Raw genomic sequence first — 27,455 nt, forward strand, 5'->3', positions numbered from 1 at the left:
AAATACCTTAAAAACATAATCAAAAATACATATAAGAACCTTTTTAATTTTTATTAAATTTGAAGATTAAATTTCAGCCTCAAGGTTCTTATAAAAACAGGTTCTTTTATGCGGATTTTCTACTGTAGCTCAGTAGCAGCTTTCATTCAATTATAGGCTTAACAACCAATGAGAAGGAGAGAAACCGAGATGTTAGTTTCTACAAGTGTGCCTTTAGGCCTTTAACTATATTTTGAGCATCTGTGTGTTTGTTTTTCCTATAGGCTGGGCTGTAATAATTGCAAAGCGGAAAAGTAGCTATGGAAGATTCTCATCATTGTTGTGGCAAAGCATGAAAATCTTTGCCAAAAAACCTTTTAAAATAGGAAAACAACGGCAATAACTTTCATTCACAGGTTTTTAATAAGCTGTGCGTCTATCCTAAAAGTCTGAAACTATCTTTTAGGAAACTATATTGGACATGTACTTTTTAAGTGTTTGATTCGGGCTACTTGTTGGGGAGAAGAGCAAGAGAATGCTTTTTATGTGCGAGGCAACCACTGACCTATAAAAAGGACTGGATCGAGCCTCTAATGTGACCAGAGTGTCGCCATCCGAGGGGAGGGCCCCAGAACAACCCATGCGGGGAGACGGCTATTCTCTGTCTCTGTCATTCCTATTTTCAGCTGCACTGGCCTTGCTCTTTTTCAGCAATTATACACAGAACATTGCAGCTCTCGCGTATCCATATCGTTGAAGTATTGGGTTTGAGGAATGGCTTCCTGGTTGTTTGGGGCCTTCTTCATTTTGAAATTGAACAAGCTTGAAACTTAGGTGTTTCAAGACAATAGGAAGCTCGACCCAGTCTTTTTTATAGATCAGTGGGGGCAACCCTTCGTGCTGGAGTCAAGGAACATGCGCATGGAACTACGTTTTTATCACGCATGCTCTCTGATTTCAAGACCTTAGCACGCTCGTCTCCCCAATAACTACGCCATGTAAACAACTAAACAAAACAACTAAGTTAATTGTTGAAACGATCTTCACTCTTTTATCTTGACATTTGCTCAAAGTCTTTAAAGTTCAACTCATTACGAGTCTTTATAATAATAATTATTTATTGGTAGTTAATCATTCAACAGTCAGTCTGTGATTGGAAACACACAATTCCAAAAATGGTTTTTAAATGCATCATTTTCGTGAAGACGCAAAACATAAGAAATGAAAAGGCAATCTTCTGATCGCCTATCTGGGTGGATTGGCCTTTATCGATAATTTAAATATCTCCATTAAAGGATTGATCGCAAGAATTCTGGTTTTGTGTTTTAAAACCGTAAAAGGGAAACAAATATCTTCTAAACATCGATAGAACGAGTAATGCGTAAATCAAACTTATTAAGCTAGTAATACAGCTTATTCTGCCTTCTACGGGTATCGTTGCATTGGGAAACGTGTTTGATTGTTGCGCTGCCTACTCATGCGTGTAAACAGTTGACAGCGATGACTGTCAGGGGTCTGGGTGCTAGCTATCCGATATGGTTCGAATGTCTTGATACAGGCTGCGATGGGGAAATTAGCTTAAGAAACGTTGTGCTTAATGGGTACCGGATAGAACTAAGTCAGCATCGAAACACCAAAAAATCAAGATACCTTCTAAGGTTTCGTTTAAACGATGCTACACGATGATGTACACCTTTCATTACGGAAAGACTTCTTATTCACACGAGCACGTATAAACCAAATTTTTCACAATGAACAGCTTCAGTTAAAACCTTTTTGCACATTCGCAAGTCTTCAATCTATTTTTCTGGTATTTCAATATCATTGATATAATTTTCCCACCAAGTGCATGTTCTGCCAGAACTTTACCGAAATTTACGCACGCTTTTTGTCCTAGATGCCTTTTTAAGAAATGATCTAGAACCTTGAAGTGCTCTTATCAACAACAGATAATTATAGGCTATCAAGCTAAGTGAGCTCTGTTGTGAAAAACGAAGCTTTGCGCTAAAATTTTAGCTTCCGTAACAAAACCTATCCGGATAGCCCGTTTACACGATGCCGGATAACTTTGCGATCGTCTAGCTAGAAGGATCAAAAGTTGTACGGCTAACTGAATCAATTTTGATACGGATAGCCTAGTACTCGTGTAAACGGAAAGCCTTTCCCTACAACTTTCTATCCATATCAGCATTTGTCCAGCATCGTTTAAACGCAGCCTAAGATTCGGATCACTTTAAAAAGTGATCATAAACAATTTAGATTCCCTTTTTCAGTCAGTTTTGGATCCATCAAGCATGGGCTCGGACACCATGCCTCAAAATCAACTGGACAAAAAATGAATTCAGATTTCGAGACAGTGCTGACGTTATTAGCTTAAATTAAATGTAGATGACACTGCATTAGAATTTTCAATTTACTTGTGCCTTAGATACGTTATATTTGGGCGTTGTTGGGGAGCTCTCTCCCTTCTTGCTCTTCCTAATCTGCAACATGTCCTTACTTGAATTGCTTGCCGATATCCACGAGTAATCGCACAAAGAACCCTTTTATGCTGTTGCTTGCACAATGCAAAGGCCAAGGCAGGGTCATAAAAACCATCTGTCACATGTGCACCTACCCAAGTCATAATTAAATAGAAGGCAGATGGGACTCTCAGAGATCAACTCGTTATTTATAAAGCTGTTCGAGCATAAAGAAATTCGATAAAATATACTGCCTGATTTCATAGCGCAAGGATCAAAGAATTGGCGAATTCTACAAGAAAATCAAACATATGTACAAAAATAATGTCCAAAACATATCGAGAGACAATGCGGACAGAAATCCGTCCCGTTTCAACTCTCCTTCTGTTTTCATTGTTGATCCAACATCAAACACTGTTATCATGGGCAACCTGTGCACGACAAACACAGAATCACTGGGTTTAATCCATATCAAACAAGGAATTTTCTTATACATATCAAGAACAAATTGCTTCTGAATACAATTGGATGCGGGCAAATGTAGAAATTGACTCACTGACCATATGCAATCAGCAAACCCTCTGCAAATCTCCAGACAGTTTAAGTAGTGGATTACATGTCGTCATAACCATTTAAAGTTTCACGTTTTCATTTATTCACTGAATTGATATTAAAAGACATTTAATGTCTCTTCGTCTTTTAACCTGCTGTGAAAGAGTCATGATTGGTTCACCCTGCTTTTTCTGCAAAGGTTTAGGAAAAGCCAAAGTAATTGTTGAGGGGGGGGGGGGGACAACAGAAACGAGCAGAGAGTGGAGGTCAACGAGTGTCGTGTGGCCCACTCCTTAAAATCAGTATCTTCGTTTAAAGCGTTGAGTTGTTTTCCTTTAGAATGGAACACGGACATCAGTAATTTTTTATACAGAAGACGGGATTTGGACAAATATCTCCTATTTTTTCCTCTCAGCTTTTCAAAAATGCGGAGCTCCCCGAAACTTGTTAACCAGCCCTCCAAGTTGGTAATATGCTCCTTGGTCCGTGTAATGTAATAGAGTGAGCTTACACCTCCCTAGACTTACCTAATGTGCCAAACATTATCCGATTCTTGCAACAGGCCAACAACATCACTCATCACCCTAAACTGATATTGTGTATGGTCCTTAAATGGTTAGCGGAGCTTCAAATTGCCAACTGTGGTAACTGCAGAATCAAATGTGATATTCTCTTTTTGGGTACTTCAAAACAGAAGAGGGTACAACGTAAATATATAACATCAAACAACGGACATAAAGTGAAAAGGTAACGTGGAACCAACATTTAATGCAGTGAATGTGAAAAACATTGTTTAAAAACAATGACACTTCAAAAATGTAACTATTCACCATATTGCCTTTATCAAGATAGTAACCTCGTTGCGAGAAGTTTTTCACCTGAAAGCGGTGTTTCAAAGCCGCGTCCACCTTTTAGCCTTGAGAAGAAGGCCACCAGTGGGTCTTTATTCCGGTTATTTACATAGTGTTATGCCTTAACATGCGCTGGATCAGTTTGTATACATTATGTCGTGCGTTGTTAAATCAAAGCAAAATTCAGCGCGTTGTCTCGACGAAGGCTCGGATTAGATTTTACGAGATGATCATACAGAATTTAATACTGTGGAGAGCATAATCAATCTTTGTGGATTAATACATAAGGATTTGGGTAAGGCAGGTCTTTGGATAAGGAGTATACCAGGGGCGTTGAAATTGCCATCAGAGGTAAACAAAAGAAACTATCGTATTTGGTTTGCAGCAAGTTGATCACTATATCAATAAGTATAGATGACATTTACAAATGCAAGAGGTACATGATGCGTTGCCTCAGTGATACAGTCAATGCCTAACGCTAGCATCGATTTTGCATGACTGTTTTGCAACGCAATACAGCTTACAGCTAATTCGCAGTCAGACTTGAGTGCTGTTACTTGAAGTGCCTCATACAAGCAAACATATCACTTGAGGAGTCTTACCGACAAAATACCTCGAAAATTTGTGGTGTATCTTTAAAATAACATATTGAGTCCCGACCAAATAACGAGCTCTATTGGAAGTGACGTGTTCAGGCACCTTCAGGCGTCAAAAAAGGTTCTAAACAGGTTAAAGAATGGTATTTGCTTGATTTGCCTAGGCTTGATCTTGAGAAGAACAGGACAGTTCTTGAGTGTCGATGAGACCTGATCTAATCCGCTTAATGAAAGGTACACCAGCAGAAATTGGAACACAGACGTTGGATATTCGATTAAGAGAGACGCCGTCAATACCTACTCTCCTTTTCACTCAAAAGCAATATCAGAGGTGCTTCTGCATAGAAAATGACCAATTTGGATAGTGAAGTTGGACAAGACAGTTCGAATCAAGGTAGAGAAAGCCAAATCTATTTTGTTTCTATCCTTTAGCAAATGAATGTACCTTAAAACCAATGACCGGAATATTCTAGCAAATTTGGAAGGGTAGAAGACGCAACACACTGCAAAATGCTTGAATAAACTACTTTTAAACACAAGCGGCGATGAGATGGTTTTGAAAACTTTGTAATAGTTTTGCTTTCGGCACTTGCGGTCAAGATTTGCACTGAATTTCATAGATTGAGGCGTTTGCATTCTCGCTAGACATTTTAATCTTGTTTTATTTCATACATACTAGTGTGACAATAGAATCATTTCAAAGGGGAAAAACAGATCGGAAATTTGAACTTGCAAAATTGTTTCCAATGATAAGAAACGGTGTTGCATTAGCAGAATACAGAGAATTGCAGGTTGAAGTTTAGCGACCAGAAGCAGAGAACTGTTTCGATAGAGGAGCACTGAGAATCTGTTGGTAGTGGTGATTCAGAACAGCCAAAACGGTGATATAACTCTAGCAGAAACGCGCGAAGGAGAATCCGAAATTTGAAATTCTAAATATGTTCAACTACTTGTAGTCGAATTTTTGTCATAGAAAAAGACAGCGATTGATAACCGAGTCGGTGCCAGCTTTCAGTCTTCGATGTTGACTCGTCTCGTTTACTCGCGAATTTAATTTCATGTACAGTACTGGACAAATAAAAGACAGTCACCAGATCAACAGCCATTGATTGGGGAGAGCGACGGAGACGGAAAACATCGGAGCTCGGAGTCAAAAATAGCAGTTGGTTTATCGCATGTTTAGGGTCACCGGTACAGTTTGGTGAGTTGATCTCTGTGATTGCTTACTGTGCGGAAATAAAAGTGAATATTATAACAGGTTTTTTATTGGGACTTTTTCAACTACGCCATGAAAGATTCTGATAATAGCTGTGGAACAGCATGAAGATTTAACCAAAACTACGGAAATCTAGAAATACTACGAAAATTGGCTGCTATTCGCAGGTGCTAGATAAGAAAAGAGTCTGTCCTTTAAAATTAAAAACTACTTTTTTGAGCTTGCTTCTCAAGGCAGAAAATCTTGCATCGGTGATTTGAAAAATAAAGGTTTCATCATGGATCAGCGACGGACAAGTGGTTTCTCGTTAAATTCGAAGTATCGAAGCATGCACCAAATGGTGTCGGATAAAAAGCTGCAGAAAGAACTCGGTTCCATCGAACACGAATTCGCAAAAGATGCAAGCAGATTACGGAAGGAGACACTTGCTATAAAGCAAGATTATTTTAAACTGAAAAAAGAAAAGGGAGCACTGGATTTGCAAGCGCTTCAGCAATTGGAGTTCTCGCCAGGATTACAGGAACGAAACACGCGCTCGAGGAGGTTTGGTGCCTTTGACCCTGCGATGCTCAAAGCGAGAGACGAAGAAGAAAGCCCTCCTAAAGAAGACAACCGTACGTTTGCCGAGCGGCGAAAAGATATGCTCCTCCAGAAACAACTATCTTCTGTACCAATGGATGATTTTGAAAATGAGACAAAGATAATGGACCCTTACAAACGGGACCTTGACCGGATTCTTGGCAATAGCAAACTTGCAAAAGAAGCTAGACTAACAGCGTTAAAAGTGAAAGCATTGGATTCGATGATTCGGCCCGGTGGCGGACCACGTCGCGAATCGCAAAACCCTTTGAATGGATTTTCTGACAATATTTACAGAAGGAGTCGTATTTCAAGTATGCCAGTCGCCAGTACAATACCACACCAACCGCATCTGCTGGCACGAAGGAGCATGTCTGATTCTTTACACAAATCAGGCTACAATAGCTATCCTAGTATCACAAAAGTGACGCCGAAGACCGAAAAAGCTCACGGGGACAGAGTACGAAAGAGGAGCAACTCAATGACGCCAACAACGCTAATGACAACTCCAATTGATAATGACATCCTAAGACGGAGGAGCGATACTCCTGTTTATTCAGGGAAAATTCGACTTGAACCGTTGGAAGAGCGATTAAGTTCACGTAATGGTTCGGTTACCAAACTCCCTGACGTGGTACAGAACTAGATTGTTATTGCAAATCGGTATTCACTGGTCATCAATGCTAAGGATTTTGTGTTTTCATGCTATAGCTTATTTCATATTGACATTTCATATGTAATATTAACACATTTAAGCACTCACTACTGGTACGATGTAGGAAAAAACAGTAATTATCAAAGTGATCTGCACATTCTTAGAGATGTAATAGAAAGTGGAGTTTAAAGGATATTTTGGTGCCGAAAAAGCTGATAATGTGACAATTTTTCTGGGTCATTAAATTTGCTGACGTTAAAGAAATATCAAGTTATTTTTTAGCCCAACAGACCCAGCTTAGCATGAATTTCAACATCATCGCTTAGTCCGTTGTCATGTTAGTTTTAAGTAATTTTTTTAAGAGTTATAAGGCTAAGAGTGATACACAACTTACCAACATACAACATACATATATACATTCCCTCAAAAATTTCTACATACCATATTACTTAGATTAACCGCCCAGGGCGTTCACCGATCACATTCCTAATTTTCTTGGCTGGCTACAATAAAATTAAATAGCTTACTAATTACATCCCATATGTGTTCTTTTTTCCATATCCTCCGATTGCTCCCCTTTAAATAGAAGAAGAGATTTTCCGAAGGGAGTGCACTTTGTGCATTTTAACATTTTGAAGGGGGTGAAAAAAGAAGGAGTGTGGGGGTTTATTAAAGGTGTTGCTAACTCAATGTAATATAGAAATAGCTCATGGAACTTGTAGAAATATTAGCATTCATCTAGCTGTTAAAAAGCCTGATCGAAGATATGCTGCGAAAGGCTTGATCATATTTTTATCTGGAAAAAGGTTTTCGCTCGTTCCTTCCCCATCTATTTAAAATTAAGAATCCCAATAGTTGCAACTGAAAAAATTTTAAGCCATTTTTTGAAACTTTATTTTTTCATTTAATGACTTTTTCAACATAAGAAAAAAGATGTCAAATGGGAAACCAATTTGTTTCCTTACTTTTTAAATCAAACAGCTTCTTTTTCATCTCCGACAAAATCCCCCTGACTACTCTTATCATAGCATACAAAGAAAATACCCTTTACCAAAAATGTCCTAACCATTGAACTATTTTATAAAGAACACGCCCGTGGGCAGACATCAATAAAACCAAAGCTGATTAAATGCTTTGAAAAATGAATATTAAAAATACACGAAACGAATACGAATTTTATGCATTACTGTGTGAAGCGATTTTTTGATAATTTTATAAATGTAATGTATCGCGTAACTTTGCTGTACAGTTTTTCAAGTAAACTTATTTACATCCATTCTGACCTATTTTCTTTTACATGCCATGGCAACCGACAAACTCAAAATTAATCAGTTTATCAGTTTATTAATACATTTTGTGAGCAAACTGCTGTATTTGTGTCATTCGCGTTGTTTACTTGCTATGTAATTTCTGCAACCAAAGCGGCAACTCTCAGTACTTTGACTAGCAGCAAATAAGGTCAGGAATAAGTTCGAGAAGTGCGAGGAAACGTAGCACGAAGGGTACTATGGGAAATGTGTTGTTGCTAGGAAACGCCTGCGAAGACTGATAGACGCTGTTGCTAGGAAACAAGAGCCAACATTCCCCTCAAAATTGTTGCAACAACCGTGTCATCTTTCCAACTCACTGCCCATCATCTCGAGGGGCATAAAGCTTCACAAATATATCGTACACCTTTGACAATAGTCTTTTTGTCTTTTTTAGGAAAAACTTCTGAAAAACCCCTAAAGGCCGATTTCCATTAGGCGAATTCTTTCACGCGAATCGAATAAATATTCGTAGCGATAGAGTAAGACCGTGATCAACTTTCTGCGAATCGAATTCTTTCGCTGCAAAATCTGAGAATATTACACCACGTATGCTCACATTGGCAAAGATTCGATTCGCACGAAAGAATGCGCATAGTGGAAATCGGCCTTAAGAATCATATGGTTTAAATAAATCTCGTGCGCTGTTGGGAAAGAGTGATTCACACCTCGCAACATCTTTCTGAAAAATCAAAATGGAACGGCAACAGCGTATCAGATAAATAGAGGAATGCTCATCTTCTCTTTCACCATTTTTAAACGGAGCAGGAAAAGGGAAGTGTCGTCTTGAAATAGGAAAATGTGGGGGGGGGGGGGTCGGGAATATGCATTTATTAAAAACACAAACTTGGCCAAATATTGTTGTGGCTATAAAGAAAACCATCATATATAGGAACAAAATCTGTTATTAATAAAATGAAGATTATTTTTTCAGTTTACTTTTCGTTTGATGAGCAAAAGGCCCAGAAATTGCAGTGTGACCAGCCTGTACATAGACCCAATCTTGTTACCATCGAAAGAGGCTAATACTTTCCTGAAGGTCTGATTCGGCAATAAGGCAACAAGGTAAAAACTGCAAAGTGTTAGTTGTTGCCATTGAAAACGAATATAGTTCTTTTTCTTGAAAATCGCATTACACCAAAAAGAAAATGAATTTCCTTTGAGATTTACATCATACAATATGTAAGATTAGAAGTTAGAAGTTAGAAGGGTTAGAATTGGTAGGGTAGTGTATCTTATGATCTATTGTAACTCTGTACTTTATTCTATTTTATGTTAGTTTTTCTTTTAGTTTTGATGCATGGCCCCTAGTAAACCAGCATTCCTAAATGGGCTACCATGCTTGAATAATTGAAAATGAAACAAATGAAATGAAACAATCGCAAAAGATTTCTTAAACGAATGATGACATCTAGAAGTGGGCTTGCTACAAGCCCTCATACACACTTCTATTTATTAGAGCAATTTTAATGAACACAAGTCTCCAAATTGGTCAAAAGCTAAGAACAAATTAAGAACAAGCTGAGGCTGAGCTTCTGCAAAATGCAATTTTGAACAACGTTTTTTTCTCAAAATCGAAGATTTTTAGCGATGTGTGGGTGCCTTTTGGCGAATATTCAAATTTGTCAGCAAATTAAGGCTTTCTCACTCACTTTGTTGGCAAATGAGGCCTGTACACCACCCTAGAGGGAAGAAGCTAGCACTCGCACTGCTTACAGCCTATTAGATTAAGAACAAATTAAGAACAGTCCAGCCTCAGATTTTCGAAAAAATTAAGAACAGTCAGCCTGAACTTAAATTTATTGCTTTTTATATAAAAAAGAGTGTATCTGAATCAACCTTTAAAGTCATCAACTGTTGTAAAGGGGTAGGCAGTAATAAGGTGATACGTTAATAAGGATAATCTGAGCACGAAAGTTTATAAACCTATTGAGACTCAAGATTTCATACTATAAAGGCAAAATAGAATACCGCGGCGAAAGTGGCCATCAGTTTGGAAGTCGAGAAACAATGCCTGCTACATTTAACGCACTGGAACCCAGGGTAAATGCCTGCTAAAAGTACTTGGAACACCCAGCAATTTCACGCTGCATTTGATATCTTTCATTCCTTTCATGAAAAAAAATTACTACTTTCGCCCCCTTCCCCCTAAAACAATGCTGATAATTTAGAGAAAAATCATAAAAGAAGCGCAAAATGAGGTGCTTCCTAAAATCCTAACCCGTGTGACAGTAAACCAAGATTATTCTGTAGGGGAAAGGGGGATGATTGATTTTGACCTTCCAAGACTTTTGGCAGGCATTGTGATGCTTGTAAAAATCCCACTCGCTTTAGTTTGTTTATGGAAGACAAAATGATTTACATTGGTCTCTGGGGGCAGGAGATAATTCAGAGTGGAACCTGCCACCCAATTGTTGTATTATTTAAAGTGTTTTTTATTGAATGTGTCTATTGAAAAACTTGTATAAGCTTCAAACATAATTGCTTTTAACAACCTTTGCGCGGATATTTATCAATGATACGATAATGAGGATAATCTGAGCACAAAATTTTATTAACCTAAAGAGACTCAGGATTTCATTCTGTTCTCGTTTAGAGTTGCTAATTAAATCATCAGCTGATTGTTGTTTTAAAATCCTTCCAGGTTGCCACAAAAACAAATATATTTAAAGCAAAGATTAAGCACACGAGGACGTAAGATCAGTAGATATTCAAAAGAAACAAGCTTTAGCAACACTTGTTAGCAATACCATACCACTAACGTTGCCGCTATCTAGTCGGCAAAACTTGCTTGCGTAAAAGAGAGTACAAAATGCACCAGTTTCTCCAACATGCATCGACTGCTCGTCAGAAGGGAGTCAGGATACTTGACTTTGTACTAACAGTTCAGTCAGTTGTCAACATCAGTTAATAGCAGGTAAATGCCATTTTGTCGACCCCCTTGTTTGAAATTTTACACTATTATGCCTCGAATCTCACGGTAATCGGGACAAAAGGGCGGAGAAAAAAGTCGGTAGCCCCTGGAGGACCAACAATAATCGAGAGGAACAAGAAAACAAAGCTTGGAGCTTATATTGAAAGACCACATTTTGAAAAAGACAGAAGCAAAGTTTCGTTGTTGATGAAGACGAGGAGAAAGTTACAGACAACTCCAGTAGTGAAATGGATGAACTTCGCAAAGGTTGGTGATTCACCATTTCTAACGCAAATAATTTTTGATTTAGGCTAAGAAGTCGATACGACGGGAAGCTTCCATTACTTTGTACAGTTCGTGCTAATCAACTTCCCCGACAGACCAGTACATTTCTTATAGCAAATCTCATTACTAAAATTTTTTCTTGATATCAAGAAACAAAGCCGAATTTAACTCGATCATGGGTTCTAATTTCATCTGGGTTGAGGGATCATTCCAATTCACATATAACTGAGAAATAAATGAAACATAGCATATGTCTCCGCTATTCCGTGCCATCCTCGAATTTTGCGGTACAAAAAACCTATTTTGTTAAGAAATACCTGCCTTCACGTGACGTATTAGGGTATCATAAAAAAACAGGAAAGGTTGATAAACAAAAGGAGGTAAATTTTGTGTTAAAACCGGCCTTGTGACCAAGAACGCCTACAATCGATAGTTAAACTTTTATACAAGGTAACAAGGGAAGGGGACATCTAGCTGTTCGAGGGGACATCTTTGAAAGATAACAATATGATTCGAGTCATTTTTTACATCTGGGACAAAAAACTCAGAGAGCGCTACTAATCGCAAAGGCTGGCACTTAGTTATCTTGTAGATATCTATCCGAAATATTAGTCACTCTGGAGGGGAATCGTATTAAGTTCCCGGAACCTCAAGATTCCTCATATTTCGAACACTACACCTACAATTTTTGTACAAGATATACTGTGTTCTTAGAAACCGAATAGCAGTCAATATTAACATTCTTTGACCTCCACTCGTTCTAATTAATTTCCTACGATTACCTGCGACTGCTTCTATCCCATCAAAGATAGAAAGTAAAAGAAATGTTGGTTATATAGACTTGGTTCCAATTTTCGGACTAAAATTACAGAATTCTACATGCAGCCCCGAAGCTTAGTTTTCCACAGCAAACGGTTTATTATCAAAATCAGTTTGACAACCGACGAAAGGCCGTCTAACCCTCTTGCTGCGCTTTTTAACTAGCATAAAACTAATGCAACCCCCTTCTTTTCATATGTTATGCACATTCAGAAACGCTTTAAATACCTCAAAGAGAGCTGCTGGACCTCGCCAGGCGTACACGCAATCCAATTCGATCGTCCTCTCAATAAAGTCGGTACTTTTACAAAAGATAGCTTAAAGATTCAAGCCAATGATTTTAGTGATCAAAGTTCAGCGCAAGAAGCATAGCCCGACTGTGATGAAGAAAAGATAGACCCTTCCTACGTTTAGTTTGAACAATGATACGATCGCTAGAAAACTTCTCCCATAACACGATTGCTAGAAAACTTATCCCATAATACGATCGCTAGAAAACTTCTCCCATGACACGATTGCTAGAAAACTTCCCCCATAACACGATCGCTAGAAAACTTCTCCCATAACACGATCGCTAGAAAACTTCTCCCATAACACGATCGCTAGAAAACTTCCCCCATAACACGATCGCTAGAAAACTTCCCCCATAACACGATCGCTAGAAAACTTCCCCCATAACACGATCGCTAGAAAACTTCCCCCATAACACGATCGCTAGAAAACTTCCCCCATAACACGATCGCTAGAAAACTTCCCCCATAACACGATCGCTAGAAAACTTCTCCTATAACACGATCGCCAGAAAACTCCTCCCATAACACGATCGCTAGAAAACTCCTCCCATAACACGATCGCTAGAAAACTTCCCCCATAACACGATCGCTAGAAAACTTCCCCCATAACACGATCGCTAGAAAACTTCCCCCATAACACGATCGCTAGAAAACTTCCCCCATAACACGATCGCTAGAAAACTTCCCCCATAACACGATCGCTAGAAAACTTCTCCTATAACACGATCGCCAGAAAACTCCTCCCATAACACGATCGCTAGAAAACTCCTCCCATAACACGATCGCTAGAAAACTTCCCCCATAACACGATCGCTAGAAAACTTCCCCCATAACACGATCGCTAAAGAACTTCCCCCATAACACGATCGCTAGAAAACTTCTCCCATAACACGATCGCTAGAAAACTTCCCCCATAACACGATCGCTAGAGAACTTCCCCCATAACACGATCGCTAGAAAACTTCTCCCATAACACGATCGCTAGAAAACTTCCCCCATAGCACGATCGCTAGAAAACTTCTCCCATAACACGATCGCTAGAGAACTTCCCCCATAACACGATCGCCAGAGAACTTCTCCCATAACACGATCGCTAGAAAACTTCCCCCATAACACGATCGCTAGAAAACTTCCCCCATAACACGATCGCTAGAAAACTTCCCCCATAACACGATCGCTAGAAAACTTCTCCCATAACACGATCGCTAGAAAACTTCCCCCATAACACGATCGCTAGAAAACTTCCCCCATAGCACGATCGCTAGAAAACTTCCCCCATAACACGATCGCTAGAAAACTTCCCCCATAACACGATCGCTAGAAAACTTCCCCCATAACATGATCGCTAGAAAACTTCCCCCATAACACGATCGCTAGAAAACTTCCCCCATAACACGATCGCTAGAGAACTTCCCCCATAACACGATCGCTAGAAAACTTCTCCCATAACACGATCGCTAGAAAACTTCCCCCATAACACGATCGCTAGAGAACTTCCCCCATAACACGATCGCTAGAAAACTTCTCCCATAACACGATCGCTAGAAAACTTCCCCCATAGCACGATCGCTAGAAAACTTCTCCCATAACACGATCGCTAGAGAACTTCCCCCATAACACGATCGCTAGAGAACTTCTCCCATAACACGATCGCTAGAAAACTTCCCCCATAACACGATCGCTAGAAAACTTCTCCCATAACACGATCGCTAGAAAACTTCCCCCATAACACGATCGCTAGAAAACTTCTCCCATAACACGATCGCTAGAAAACTTCCCCCATAACACGATCGCTAGAAAACTTCCCCCATAGCACGATCGCTAGAAAACTTCCCCCATAACACGATCGCTAGAAAACTTCCCCCATAACACGATCGCTAGAAAACTTCCCCCATAACATGATCGCTAGAAAACTTCTCCCATAACACGATCGCTAGAAAACTTCCCCCATAACACGATCGCTAGAAAACTTCTCCCATAACACGATCGCTAGAAAACGATCGCTAGAAATATTTTTAGAGAACGAAATATTAGCTATAATCATGGCACTGACTCCAAGCTCCTAAAGGTGAGAACTACGTCCTTCAGAACTGAAACCATATTATACCTTGGAAAAAAATTGTGGCAGATTTTACCAAAATAAATAAATAAAACAATCAAGTTTCCTCCTTTTTTTAAAAAAACGGATTCAATGTTGGAAAAAATGATAATGTAGGCTCTGGCGAATGGATATTCTGAAAGGCACGTTTCTTGATAGACCTTAACCTATTTGTATTTTGCACATTACAATTTCCATTTTATAGTTCTGTTTTTAGTCAGATTGTTATTTAAAAAAATGTATATTGTGGGTCTTGAGCAGCTGTAAATAAAATAGATTTATTTTTTGGCCTACTGTAAAGAAACAAAAATAAGGATGAAGTACCCCCATTCCTTCCCATTATCCAATATCACAATCAAACCATTCCTTCCCACTATCCAATATCACAATCAATTTTGCTTATTTAAAATATTTTATATAGATTAGGTAAAATGGTTTACGTATTAAAAATTATATTTAAAAGTACATGAATAAATAAAAACGCTGTTGGTGTAATAACCTAGGTAAATGCATAAAAAAGATACGTTTATAAATAAATAAATATATAAACATAAAAATAAATAGATAAATGAAATAGATAAATCAATAAATCAAAATAAATAGTTACTGGTGATTCCTTCAAGTTACCATTATGGTTTCCTTCAGGTCCGTTTATTTTCACGGTTGCTTCCGAGGCAAAAACAGACTCAACCCTTAGCAGTAAATCAACTGCCGACTTTGACAGGGGAATTCTTAAATTTATTCAAGCCAGAAGCTTGGTGTTAGTTCAATAAACTCAAGAAAGGATAGCGAAGTATGAATTTACTTCAATGTGGGGCTGTTAAGCATACATAAATCTTTATTAATAATCTTTTTTTGAAAAGCTCATGATAAAAGAAATCTATTAACCTAGAAACAAACAAATAGTAAATATTGGATGGGCAGCAAAGGTGGCCGCATTTGCAAGGGTGTTCTTGAAATAGACTTGGCAAAAGACGTTTTAGCTGAGCTGTTTATTATTGAATGCTCCTCTTTGAAAGGGAAACAGTAAAATTTAGCGTGAAATTGTTGTTTTACTCCTGGATCACCAAAGGATAGCGAAAACTGGCAACTGATGTTTTATATAAGGAATGGCTTGAATAAAAACCTTTCAGGTTGGTATTAAAAGTAGACTAGATGACGAAGAAATCTTCTGGAAAGAGCAAAAGATAATCCATTGTTGGAATTCTAAGTCACATAAAGGTAACTCGAATACTGTGATGAGATTAACATACTGAGAGTTAATTGGAAAAATCGTAAATTTGACGTCACAGTGGCCACTCGATAAACCAAAATTAATAAGTAAACGTACCTGAAGACTCACTTCATTTGAAGACAAATAACATCGGCAAAGCATAGGAATCGGCTTTGAGATGATGAATTTTAGAGTTTGCTGACCAAAGAGAGGAACAAAGATACACAAAGGAAAGAAAACTCACAAAAAAAGTATGCAGTTTTCAGGAACAATTTAATACGTATGTCAAGCATTGATTGCAACCTTCAAGCTTTTCTATTTATGTTCACTTTGCATTTTACATCACAAACGTACATAATCAAACAGCTCAAAGGTCGCGGACCAGAGTTTTGCAACCTTTTGCTATGGCAGCAAAAAATTAAGTCCTGCTTCTGATGATAAAATAAGAAGACAGATAAAAGAAGAAGGAGATCAGGAGAAACTTATCATATATAAAGCAAATAAATTAAATAGTTACTTGATGAAAAATTGTTTGTTGTGATTATTAGGAAGCGATTCAGTTGTATTAGGCTGAGGGGGTTTAGTGTGATACGAGGTTTTAGGATGTAGTGGTTACACACGATATTTTATGAGTGGTTGGGATTGTATTGTATGTGTGCGAAAAAGCCACACTATACTTATCTGAACCATTTACTGAAGCATCATGTGCCTAGCAGACGAATCAAACACAAAAGCATTGTTGTCAGTATGAAAGTAGAATTGTGAGAACCAAGGTTTTTGACACATGCTTTTACTAAATTTAATACTAACCAGTTGATTGTAAAACGGGGAAAGAGCTCAACCATAGACAAAATGCATTCAACCAATGCTAGGCCACGGGAGACCGTCACAATATTATAGTTCTTAATCTTATATCTAGACAAACATGGAATTGAACAAAAATTGATACAATAAAATAATGACTTTGTACAAGAAATTAACATTCAGTACGACGTTTCGAGCATAACTCTTCATCAGGTAAAAAGAATAGAAGGAGAAACGGTTAAGAAGAGAAAAGAAGAGTAGAATCGAAAAAAAGACTAACTACAAATAACAGGAACGTATATGGAACGTAGTAGGAATACGACGTAGAAAGTAAGACGAGATGAAAACATGTGAGGGGGTAGAAAGTGTATAGATGAGATAAGGTGAAAATAAATAATAGCTGGATTAGGAAAGCAACGTAAATTGTTTATCAAGACCATTAGGAATAAGAGTGTCAAATGTAAAAATAATACGTTTTTCAAAGTTTTGCGTTGAATGTTGTTATAAGGTGCGTAGTAAAGTAAGCTATGAGGTCACTTCTGATTTTAACAATTCATGTTACTTTTTTATAGCGATACCGAGGTGAAAAGATCCAGTTCAGGACGAAGATTATCTCTAATCCTTTAGCGAAACTCGGAGCTCGTAATAAAAAAAATATCAGTACTCTTGGTCATGCCGGGGCTTCACTGTGCCATTGTCGATGAGCGGTTGCACCAAATAAGGGCATTCCTCGCCGTAGGGATGCGTGTCAACATAAAAGATGAAGAAGGGCGAACCCCACTCATGGTAGCTTGCTTTATGAAGAACCTGAAACGGCGTGACATTGTATGCCAGCAATTGCTTGAACACGGTGCAGATGTCGATGTTGTTGATAAGTTCAGAAGGACCGTGCTAATGTACGCATGCGCCACCAGAAACGACTTCTTATTGGACAGATTACTAGAGTACACTGATTCCGACCTAAATCAAACGGACAAGGATGGGAACACATGTCTAATGTATGCAGCTATTGAGGGTGATGTATACGTATTGCAGAAAATACTACAGCCTATTACAGGTTATGGGCTTTCCTTGGATGTAGTGAATAAGCGCGGGTTTACAGCGTATCTTCTCGCGTTAAAAAACGGTAACGTAGAATGCGCAAGGCTTCTTCAAGAGAACGGTGCATCTGCGAGGATATTCGACATGCAGAACTACTGGAACGGCGAGCAGTGGCTTGAGTCACATTATAGCAAACGATTTTGTCGTGAAACTTTAGGAGCTACAGAAACAAGCTCCAAAAAGTCCTTGCTGCGACGGCCTAAATCGATGCCACCTCTTGTTGATCTACAAAAACGTGGGAGATCATCAAGCAATTTTTTAAGAGGAGATGCAGTGAAACATAGACCGCAAACAGCAACAATGAACTTCGATGCTCTCTGCTTCAGAAAAGATTCCAGCAACCGCCATATCCCACCTCCTTCAAAGAGATTCTCAGAGCGGAGCTTGCTAAGTAGAATTAGCAAATCAACCAAAAGAGCTACTGGGAAGGAGAATATCGACGACAGCGCGTCCGATTACCAAGATGACGTCATTGGGGACTACGACACAATAGTAAGGCCGCAAACAGGCTACTCATTTCGCACAGAGACGCTTTCGATGGCTGGCAGATCTGAGTACTTCGAAAGGGTATCAACATCGGGGAAAATTAGGCCACAAAGTCGTGGTCAGAAAGAACAACTAATTAAAATATTTGAACAGTACAGTATAAACCAAGTTCCAATTCCACCAGCAATTCCGAAAATCAATTCCATCGTTGAAAGAAAAAAGGTTGGTAGAGATCAAACGCGACGGATGTCAGTGAGCTCTGATAGGCCTAGGCAACGTCGGCTTAGCACCGTGCGAGCGAAAGTGAAGGACGTGAGAGCCGAAGTGAGGACAATTACAGCGATGAAGCCGTTGCAGCACGTTGTTGAAGAATGATTTGTCTCATACTAATTTTTTTAAAATTATCTTTATTTTGCTGGTTGCTTCTTTCCAGCTGGTTGAAGTTGTGTAACATACGAATAACATGTGTAAACGTGCCTAGGATTTAATGTAACTGTAAAATACAATTGTAATTGTTATCGTGTATAGTTTTCTGATTTCTTGAGCGCATGTAAATATACTCAAGGCGTTTTGAATCGATTTGTCACTCTTGAGGCACATTCAAGAAAACATTGGTGCGATTTAAACAATGTGACATAAGGCTTTGGTGTAAACATGACGTCTCTCATATAATCAATGGCCATTATCCCATCTGATCTTCAACTAAAACAATTAAAATTGCTACAAAAATAGATTATACTGATCTATAGCGGGAAATACAGAATTCTAAACGAATTATCAAATTCACAAAATGGCTGTGCCAAACCCTTACATGGGCATTTGCAAATCTAAAAAACGACTAACAATTTCTAATCAAAGGCCAAAAAAATATTCAGTTGCTCGCATGCTTAATTTTCTAGTATTTTCTGTACTGCATGCAAATATATGATAAAATTTTGTACCAATTGCAATTCCAAATCTTTTAGCTCACATGGTGGCGTTTTGAACCACTTCCTGGAAACAAAATTGTGAATTTTATAAATCAACTGTAAACAAAATAAATTCTACTTAACCTTGATATACGATTATTCAAAAAAATTTCCCAATCTAAGTAGAAAACCCCAAAATGTTATCCAAAAGTAATAAATCAGTTTGAAAACAACGACAGCCTTAATCTTCGTGGATGTTTTCTAGAATTCAGAGCGCATGACTTTGTTATCCTATGCTTTTAAGGACTTGAATGTTTGAAGACTAGTAACTATGGGAAGAGTCAAGCCCCTTCGCTTGGTTCAATGAAAATGTATGAATCCATATCCATAGGAACATGGTAGAATATCACTAGTAAATAAGTAGCGCTTGGGAACATGGCAATCGTTGGATTTGATACTGTACGCAGAAGCACTGGCTTTGGATAGACAGATGTCAACAGTTTCATGTCAAAACAAATAGAGAACGAGATATGAATTTACATCATCAGCGACACAAAAAGCATTTCGATTAGCTTTGCTTGTAAAACTCTACAAATTTGCAAGTTATGAAATTCGCTAGTTAAAAAGCTGTTGATAAGCTTTGTTGTGCTAATATTGCTCCCACAAACAAAATTTAATAACCAGAGTATTTGTGCATCACGAGACGGTAACCTTCTCCATGACTCACTGCCCAACTGCCATACCTGCAAAGCCCCATGGGTACCCTGTTGGATGAACCACAACCTACCAACCAAAACAATGTCATCGATAACATTCATCATATTTTCACTAATTTAAAGAGCCATAACACTTGCCTGATTCTTCTTTACCACACTGGACCAATCCTTTGCAGCAATTTTTGGAATAACGCTTAGGATCAAATTTTTCGCCTTGATGCTATTTTCCTTCATTGTTTTCATAACAGTTGGGACATCGACCTGATTAGGTAAAACAAAACAAAGCAATTTATACCAGCTCTGAAGTTTGAAAAACAAGAAATTAATTGAAAAAATAATTGCTACTAGACATCAACAGGGAAATTAACTTTTCCACTTAAAGGCACTCGACACAAGTTAAAGTGGCTTACAGCCACTTGACCCCCAGCGGTTGACCAATGAAATTGCGCATAGAGAAAAACATGTGAACAGCTTCCGCCTTTCTGCAAATCGGCGAAACCCTAGAGTGGTTTCACGTGAGTAGTTTCAAATTCCTTTCAAACGCTCGTGCCCTGATCGAGTTATTTTTGGATTCGCTGTGCTTATGCATGTCAAATGCCTTTAATAAAATAATACAAAGTGACTTTACAAGTACCACACCATAGATGATATGCAGCAGATCAGAAAAAATAAGAATAAGAGGCAATTGTTGACAGTTGTAAAATAAAGAGAGTTGGGCATAAATCAATACCAGAGTACACCGGTGGGCGTTTCCATGTAGAATAGGGGTGGGGTGCACTGCAAAATAAGAAGGTATTGCAGCACTGCCTTATGAAGAGTCAGCCAATCAAAGCAGTACTCATCATTTTGAAGTTATCCCTGAACAATGAAGAATCTATAGAAGCCATAAATGAGTGTTTGAGGGAAATGAAAACATATTAGCAAACAAAGCAAATTGGCTGTACAAGCAACATATCATTAGCACATACCTCTGCATCCTCTTTCCATGTATCGTAATCCGTAATCAGTGCTATTGAAGCATAGCTAATGGCAGCCTCTTTTGCAAGAAAGACCTCAGGACACAATGTCATTCCAATTACACTGGCATCAAGACTCTGGTAGAATTTACTCTCGGGCTTAGTTGAAAACCTTGGGCCTTCAATAGTAATGGCTGTGCCACTGGGATGAAATGGAAGGTTCAGCTCCTTTGCACTTTCTATCAAAATCTAAACAAACAGTAAAGGAAATAAAGTTTTGATATGAAAATAGAAAGGTTATTTAAGCACAAACATAGAAAGACAAATTAGCCAACTTTGTCATTTTTTTGTCACTGAATAATCAGTTGTGTCTTTAAAATATTAAACATCAACTAACAATCAATGATTTATACCAATAATTTTATTGCTCTTAACATTCAAATCACTTTACATACATACACTTGAAAAGCACAAGAACTTTTACAGCCTCTATATAATTATCAATAGGCTTCACTATTGTGTCAGTCCCCAATGATGTCATCTTGGTAATGATTTCATCTTAAGAGTATCAGTTTCTTACAAAGTGGGTTATCATTTTGAAAATCAGTGGTGGTTTTCTATGATAGAAGATGAAGTTTGAACTTAAAAAGGTAGTATGCATTTTGTCAATGATTAATTATATATTCAGTTTCATTTAATTTTGAAATTCCACTACATGCAACCATCATTTAAAAACAACAATTAACAACTTATATTCCAAGATTACAAAAGATAAAAAACAGTAAATTTCTTTAAATAATTATAGAAAATTGATAGAAAATTATATGGAGGAGACTTTTTTAAGCAGGAGCTCTCTTGATGGATAAACTAATAAAGGAGAGAGCACCCCATATGCTTTATTCAGCTTTATATCTTGCTAAGAAGTGGTTATTAATAATCAAACCAAAATTAGCATTTCATAAACTATGTCACATCACACATATCATTATAGTTTCAAGATTTAGACCAAAAGGACCAGAATTTCGTTCAAATAAGCAATATGTATCAATCTTTTGGCAAATACCCTGGTCAGGAGACCCACAAAATGAGCCAAAAATGTGACCAAAGGATGATTTATAGTCTCTTGGCTAGATCAAAATGGATTTTTTTAAGCAAACCCTTACCTGTCTTGTGTCTGTACAAAGTGGTTCATGCATTGGAATATGGACAACACCTTCAAGACTTCCAGGCTTTCCATCATAAAATGTTGTTTCTCTCTTGAAGCATCTGTCAAAGACTTGATCAACAAAAACGATATCTCCCATTTTCACTTCCTCTTTCAATGACCCAACTGCAGTTGTAGCAATGATGTGTGTACAACCCTCATTCTTCAAAGCCATAATATTTGCCCTGTAGTTTATGTTTGATGGACTAACACCATGCTTTTTGCTATGCCTACAAAAGAAAACAATCTAAGAATGCTGGGTGTCTTAGACTAGGTGGGGACTGGCAGATTAAGTAATGTTATAACCGAGGTATGTTGAACCAGGGTAAGTGAAAATTGACAAAAACCTAGTTGTAAACCTAAAAACACACTTTATCTAAATTTTTATAGGCTACATAGTTAGAAGTCTGTAAAAAATTCCAGTATATTATTTTTTACTCCGATGTTGTTGCCTGCTGTATCAATTTTGATCAACATAGAAAAACTTAATATACTTTAAAAAATTAATATATATCTGGGGGAATAGAAATGATAGATTGAACCAAGGTTTTCTCAGCCTGCGATGGATCAGTTTTTATCAAACCCGATGCCTGAGGGGAATGTGAGCCAAGCAACATACAAAGAATGAAAATCTGACTGACTTGACTGACTGACTCTTTAAAAGGATTCCTTATGAAATACAAAATAGATGAAACATAAAAATGTTTTGGAAAAATATACCTTGATAGTACAACACAGTCGACTCCTGCAATCTTCCCACACACAAGGTCGTCTGATGGCTAAACATAACATTGATAACAATAAAACTTCATTAGTTAGACCCAAATAACGACCGAGACCAAACAAATTTAATGTTTTTATTATACATATACAGCATATGTGAATATTTGATACCTTTAAAAATGTCCTATCAGCAAAGATATTGCTGTAGGGGGTTTTTATTTGAAAAAAATGTTCTTAGGCCTTTAGTTGCAGCATGCTACTTAGCATTCCAATATTTTGCCTGCTGAATTGACATGGAATGACCTTAAGGTCATTTTAGCAATATAAAAGATAATATCAGAAGCAATGTGTTGCCTGAAGAAGGAATGTCATTGGAAATAAGATTCCTTAGGCCTGCAATTGGTGCATACCAAAGACAAAGCTTAGTTTCATGCATTCCTCTCCTTGATATATGAAATTGCAATCTACCCAAGGCTACTGTAATATTGATCCGTCATAGCTGACTTATCACTAACTGTAGTATGCATTGCCATGCAGCCAAAGTAAAACATGTTGACCAAGTGCCCTTGTGCCAAAACAACTAATTTGTTAACCAATTTCGGGTGTAGTTATATGTAGTTAGGTAAAGTAGCCGTGTTGTAGTGAGAGTATCGTGTATCTCCATCATGGGCTAAGCCTTTTTGTAGACTAACATTGTGGATTGTAGACTTGTGTGTTCATGCTCATGTCTTGCTGGAGTTACATTGCCCCTTATGAGATGATTTCAGTAAGAATGGTCTTTCCCAGCTTTCTAGTTCTTCCTAACAAAATGAACCCACTAGAAACACATTATTTGTGGTATAATCTACATGCTTGTAGCCAGCCTTATTGGCTTTTCTCTCTTTCTAGGTGAGCAACATTATTATTGGCAACTTTTCTTCGTGAAAAACTTAGGCCTTCACACAACATGGGATGACTCAAATTTAAGCATGCTGCAATTAAAGACCAAAAAACATTAAAGGCACAACAGAGAAAACCCGGAATCATCATATGCCTCTTTCTTTCCAACTTTATCATTCTTCAATATCAAATTATACATTTGTTGAGCAATATCAGACTCAAGACAATATCAAATAAGACTTTGTTGTTCTCGAAGTCAGAGTAAAGAAAGAATAGAGTTATCCTCCAGTTATGTTTTCTGTTTTGAATGAGACTGTATAACATGTCACACATTCAGCAACTCATAATTTGTCAAGTACCACAACAGGGAGCCCAGTATCTCATCAAAGAAGCTTTGAGGCCATTGATGTGAATGGAAATTGTGCCATTGTTTAGCTTTTGTTTAGGTTTCCACGAATATTCACTTTTGAGAAATGAAGAACATGTTGTAGGGTTTTGTTTTGCTTTGGTCGAAAACCTACCAAGTGAATGGTAAAGGAAGTCAAAGGTGCAGGAAGAAAAAAGAATTGAAGGTCTACTTACTTTCTCTCGAACGATAAGCTAACTATTAAAAAATCACCTAAATTTTATTCACAAGACAAAACAATGATAATTATCAAACATACAATGATTCAGGCCTGAATAGAAATGCAAAAATTAAAAAACCAATCAATTAAAAAAACTACAAATACCTCTCCATATGCTGTCGTTACTGATTTGTCAATCCTACCATCAAACAGTTTGGGGTCATTAAAGCCAGTACCAGCAATGATTCCTATCTGCAGTAAAACAATACATAATATTAACAATATAGATTATTAATATAAATACCACATAATTAAATAACATACAATTTCATAAAAATATTAAGACATTTGATTAAGACAGTATTTCTTTAACCCTATACCCTGCCTATTTGGAGGTTTTCCTTTCAAGTTCTTGGAAATTTGAGAACTGAAACAAAGGTTTGAAAAAGTGACTGGAGGTCATCAACCAATCAATCGTTGCGGAAGCAAGACGTGTCTAGTCATGTTTAGTGTGGGAAGTGTAAAACTGGGAATTCCCTTTTTTCAAACAATGCTGATTGCAAAAACATGCACTTCCTAGTTATTGAAAATTATCAATACTTTGGTATATATATCCTTGCTGCTTGATTTTATTAACAAAAGCCTTGCACAGAAGTAACAGGACATATACGTACGTGGGGGGGGGGGCATAGAGGGAATTTCTGCAGCAAAACGATGGAACAATATGTTAATGGTGTCAATATCGATAAGCTGGTCTCCCTTTTTATAAAATGTGCAAAATTTTCTAGAATATTCAAGAGCCCATTTTCTCTGGACAGAATAATTAAAAGAATTGGTTAAGACGAATTTGGCCTTAAAATGCATGCAAATAGCATGTTTGTTAGAATAGTGGCTGCACTCCCTGGCATTTCGTACACTTGGAAATTCGGTGGAAATATCCGACACTAATTGAAACTGTTTTTGTACCTGAAACCATGTCGTGTTTGAATTTATCAAACAAAAACTCCATGAAAAAGTGATGTTGCAAATAAGCGTTGCATTTGATGTTAGGCCTACAGAAAGAGCATTCTTTTAATTTATGGAAATAATCATGAGCAGCTATTTTAAGTGTATATCTAATGCAATTATTCAGCGTTTTAAATAATAATTTATTTTTAAACCTTACCTTGACGCTTGCCATCTTCTTACCAAGAAACGTGTGGAATTGCCTGCCACTCACGGGTTACTTAGCCCATTAGGTTAAGCACGTTTGAATTATTTGAATGTAAATGAGGCCGGGAATTTCCCGCGAAAGGTATTCAAGATTGAATCCCCCTGGCTTATGAGCATAATGGTATTTACCCTCCCAGGCTCTGGCACCCAGGGTAAATGGTACATTAAAAAAGGGGTAGTGTGGTTTGGTTATGAGTTTTTAAAACCAAAAAATATTTAAAACAAGTGATTCTGCTATCGGGCAACATCTTTTATATAACCTAGATTGTGCCAAAGTCTATAATGACGACATGTGCCAAAGCCAGATCGTCTTTTCACCTAGCAGTTTTGGAATCGATGTACATGCAAACGAAAAAGACAAAAGGAGTTCGTTGTTTTTCTTGGATTCCAGGGGTTATGTTCCTAAAGGCATGCGGCACTGACTGGACAACGATACCTGTACTGTGCCCACGTTTTTCTGATTGGCCTTTTTCAATCCACAGCTGAGTATATATTTGAGTATATATACGAAAAAGCTTTTGATATGTTGTAAAATGTTTGCTTTTTTCAAAGCCATTATCTAGTATCTGATACCCAAAAATTTCCTACTTTTCATTTAACAAGTTCTAGCCGCGAGAGTGGTTGGGGTCGCCGACTACCCATCCTAGGAAATGAGATTCGAATCCATGTCGTGACGAAAGTTTCACCCACTATGAGGGGGTCGCTAGATGTCTGCGATTCCAGGCTTGGGAAGCCCCTGATAAACATAGCTTCTAAGTGACCTAAAGACTGCTATTAGATGTTAGAAAGAAACAAAAAACAAATATATAATAAGCCCAAAAGTCCCCTCACACGCCCATTTTAAATAGACAGGGAATTTCCTGTAACAATCTAGCAAACTGGGTAACCGAAATTTTTGAAGTGGATATGACTTCTATGATGGTTGGTCGTCAATTTAAGCCTTGGGCACATTCTCGAAAATTTGTTGTTGTTACGTGATCGATGACGTAATTACTCCCCGGTCAGTAAAATATTAATGACAACATTTTTCAAATCTGAGTATACCATTCGAAAGAACATGCAAAACTGAGTCAAAAATTATAGAACACTTATATTGTTTGACTTATTGTTTCAAAATTATAGATGTTTGAACTTTCTATGACGTCATCAAAATGGCCGCCACTGGATTTTGTAAAGAGCAATTTTTCATCGTGTGCGCTCTACTAAAACAATTTTTAGCAACCAAATTGTTTTGTGAACATACAAATTAGGTTTCAGTTTTGCCGAGATAAGCTGCCCTCTAAGTTACCATCCTCTAACATCATTTTTTTACGAACTTAAGGCAACCATTAATCCATTGAGTCCCCACTGGACGAAAAGTCTGAAACTTCCCATTCACTTTCGTGTTCATCGATTTTTGAAGTGTCCGAGCCATCAATGATTTCTTCTCTTGTCATTTCGCTATCCCCTTCATAATCCATATGTGTACTGGGCAATGCATCTCTTTGGTGGTGTTTTCTCTTCTTTGAAGTGTGTTTTGGCCCTTAATTTCATCATCACTCATCTCCGCATCGCCATGGTTGTCATAGTTGAGATTCTTGGCTGTTTTTTTTCTGCTTGTTGAAAGTGAAGGAGGCAACTGCTTGCCTTTAAACCAGATCGGTTTATGGAGCCACCAGAAGAATCGTTGCCGTGCTTAGTTGGGATGATTAACGACACATACAGAGAGCAGAGTACGAAACAAGAACAAGGAGAGGTCGTGGGTAAACTGGTACGCAAACCAAATTAGAAGGTTTGATCAGCATATGCCAAAAGGATTCAAGTGGAACGAATTTTTGCAGAATCAGGAAACTAAGGAAAGCTTGATAAAGCTTATTGCACAACATATGCAGGGGCGTAACTTGGCCAATAGGTTTGGGGGGGTGAAAAGGGTTTCTGCCCTGCAAAACTGAGTGGTGCCCTGCAGACCTCGTAGCAACGGTTTGTCTATAGGTTACTAGTGAAAGCTTTACCAGTGTACACTGGTCTTTACCAAGGACAAACTTCTAAGCAATAAAAACAAACTTGAAACTTCATTGTCCATAAAATATTTATTTCTCTAC

The 27,455-nt window shown here is 37.8% G+C and overlaps 3 protein-coding genes across 6 annotated transcripts; 2 read left to right on the top strand and 1 right to left on the bottom strand.

The window, feature by feature from the left end:
- The first annotated feature begins 3,903 nt into the window (after positions 1-3,903).
- LOC135694620 (uncharacterized) lies at positions 3,904-8,994 on the top strand. The gene is made up of 2 exons (XM_065213441.2): positions 3,904-4,834; positions 5,120-8,994. Exon 2 carries the CDS (start codon positions 5,934-5,936, stop codon positions 6,879-6,881), a length of 948 nt encoding a protein of 315 aa, XP_065069513.1. The 5' UTR covers positions 3,904-4,834; positions 5,120-5,933; the 3' UTR covers positions 6,882-8,994.
- A 1,382-nt stretch (positions 8,995-10,376) lies between these two features.
- On the top strand, positions 10,377-24,334 carry LOC135694619 (uncharacterized). 3 transcript variants are annotated; one of them, XR_016143981.1, is made up of 2 exons: positions 10,377-11,378; positions 23,606-24,334. XR_016143981.1 is itself a non-coding variant. In XM_065213440.2 (2 exons), the coding sequence occupies exon 2, from the start codon at positions 17,296-17,298 to the stop codon at positions 18,583-18,585; it is 1,290 nt and encodes a 429-aa protein (XP_065069512.2). In that variant the 5' UTR covers positions 10,413-11,378; positions 17,196-17,295; the 3' UTR covers positions 18,586-18,738. The 3 variants fall into 3 exon arrangements, 2 of the variants coding, with proteins under 2 accessions (XP_065069512.2, XP_088965993.1); XM_065213440.2 differs by lacking the exon at positions 23,606-24,334 and adding an exon at positions 17,196-18,738 and having other exon boundaries at positions 10,413-11,378; XM_089109867.1 differs by lacking the exons at positions 10,377-11,378; positions 23,606-24,334 and adding exons at positions 15,166-16,099; positions 17,196-18,738.
- LOC135694527 (S-methyl-5'-thioadenosine phosphorylase) lies at positions 18,861-25,472 on the bottom strand. 2 transcript variants are annotated; one of them, XM_089109868.1, is made up of 7 exons: positions 25,328-25,472; positions 24,328-24,414; positions 22,715-22,773; positions 21,954-22,224; positions 20,803-21,039; positions 19,973-20,095; positions 18,861-19,203 (listed from the first exon to the last, which is right to left on the bottom strand). In XM_089109868.1, the coding sequence occupies exons 1-7, from the start codon at positions 25,340-25,342 to the stop codon at positions 19,177-19,179; spliced, it is 819 nt and encodes a 272-aa protein (XP_088965994.1). In that variant the 5' UTR covers positions 25,343-25,472; the 3' UTR covers positions 18,861-19,176. The 2 variants fall into 2 exon arrangements, with proteins under 2 accessions (XP_088965994.1, XP_065069379.2); XM_065213307.2 differs by having other exon boundaries at positions 18,861-19,199; positions 19,969-20,095.
- Between the last annotated feature and the right edge of the window lie 1,983 nt (positions 25,473-27,455).

This window comes from Rhopilema esculentum, chromosome 8 (genome assembly GCF_057945365.1).
Source record: "Rhopilema esculentum isolate cy_ngs chromosome 8, ASM5794536v1, whole genome shotgun sequence".
Lineage (NCBI taxonomy): Eukaryota > Metazoa > Cnidaria > Scyphozoa > Rhizostomeae > Rhizostomatidae > Rhopilema > Rhopilema esculentum.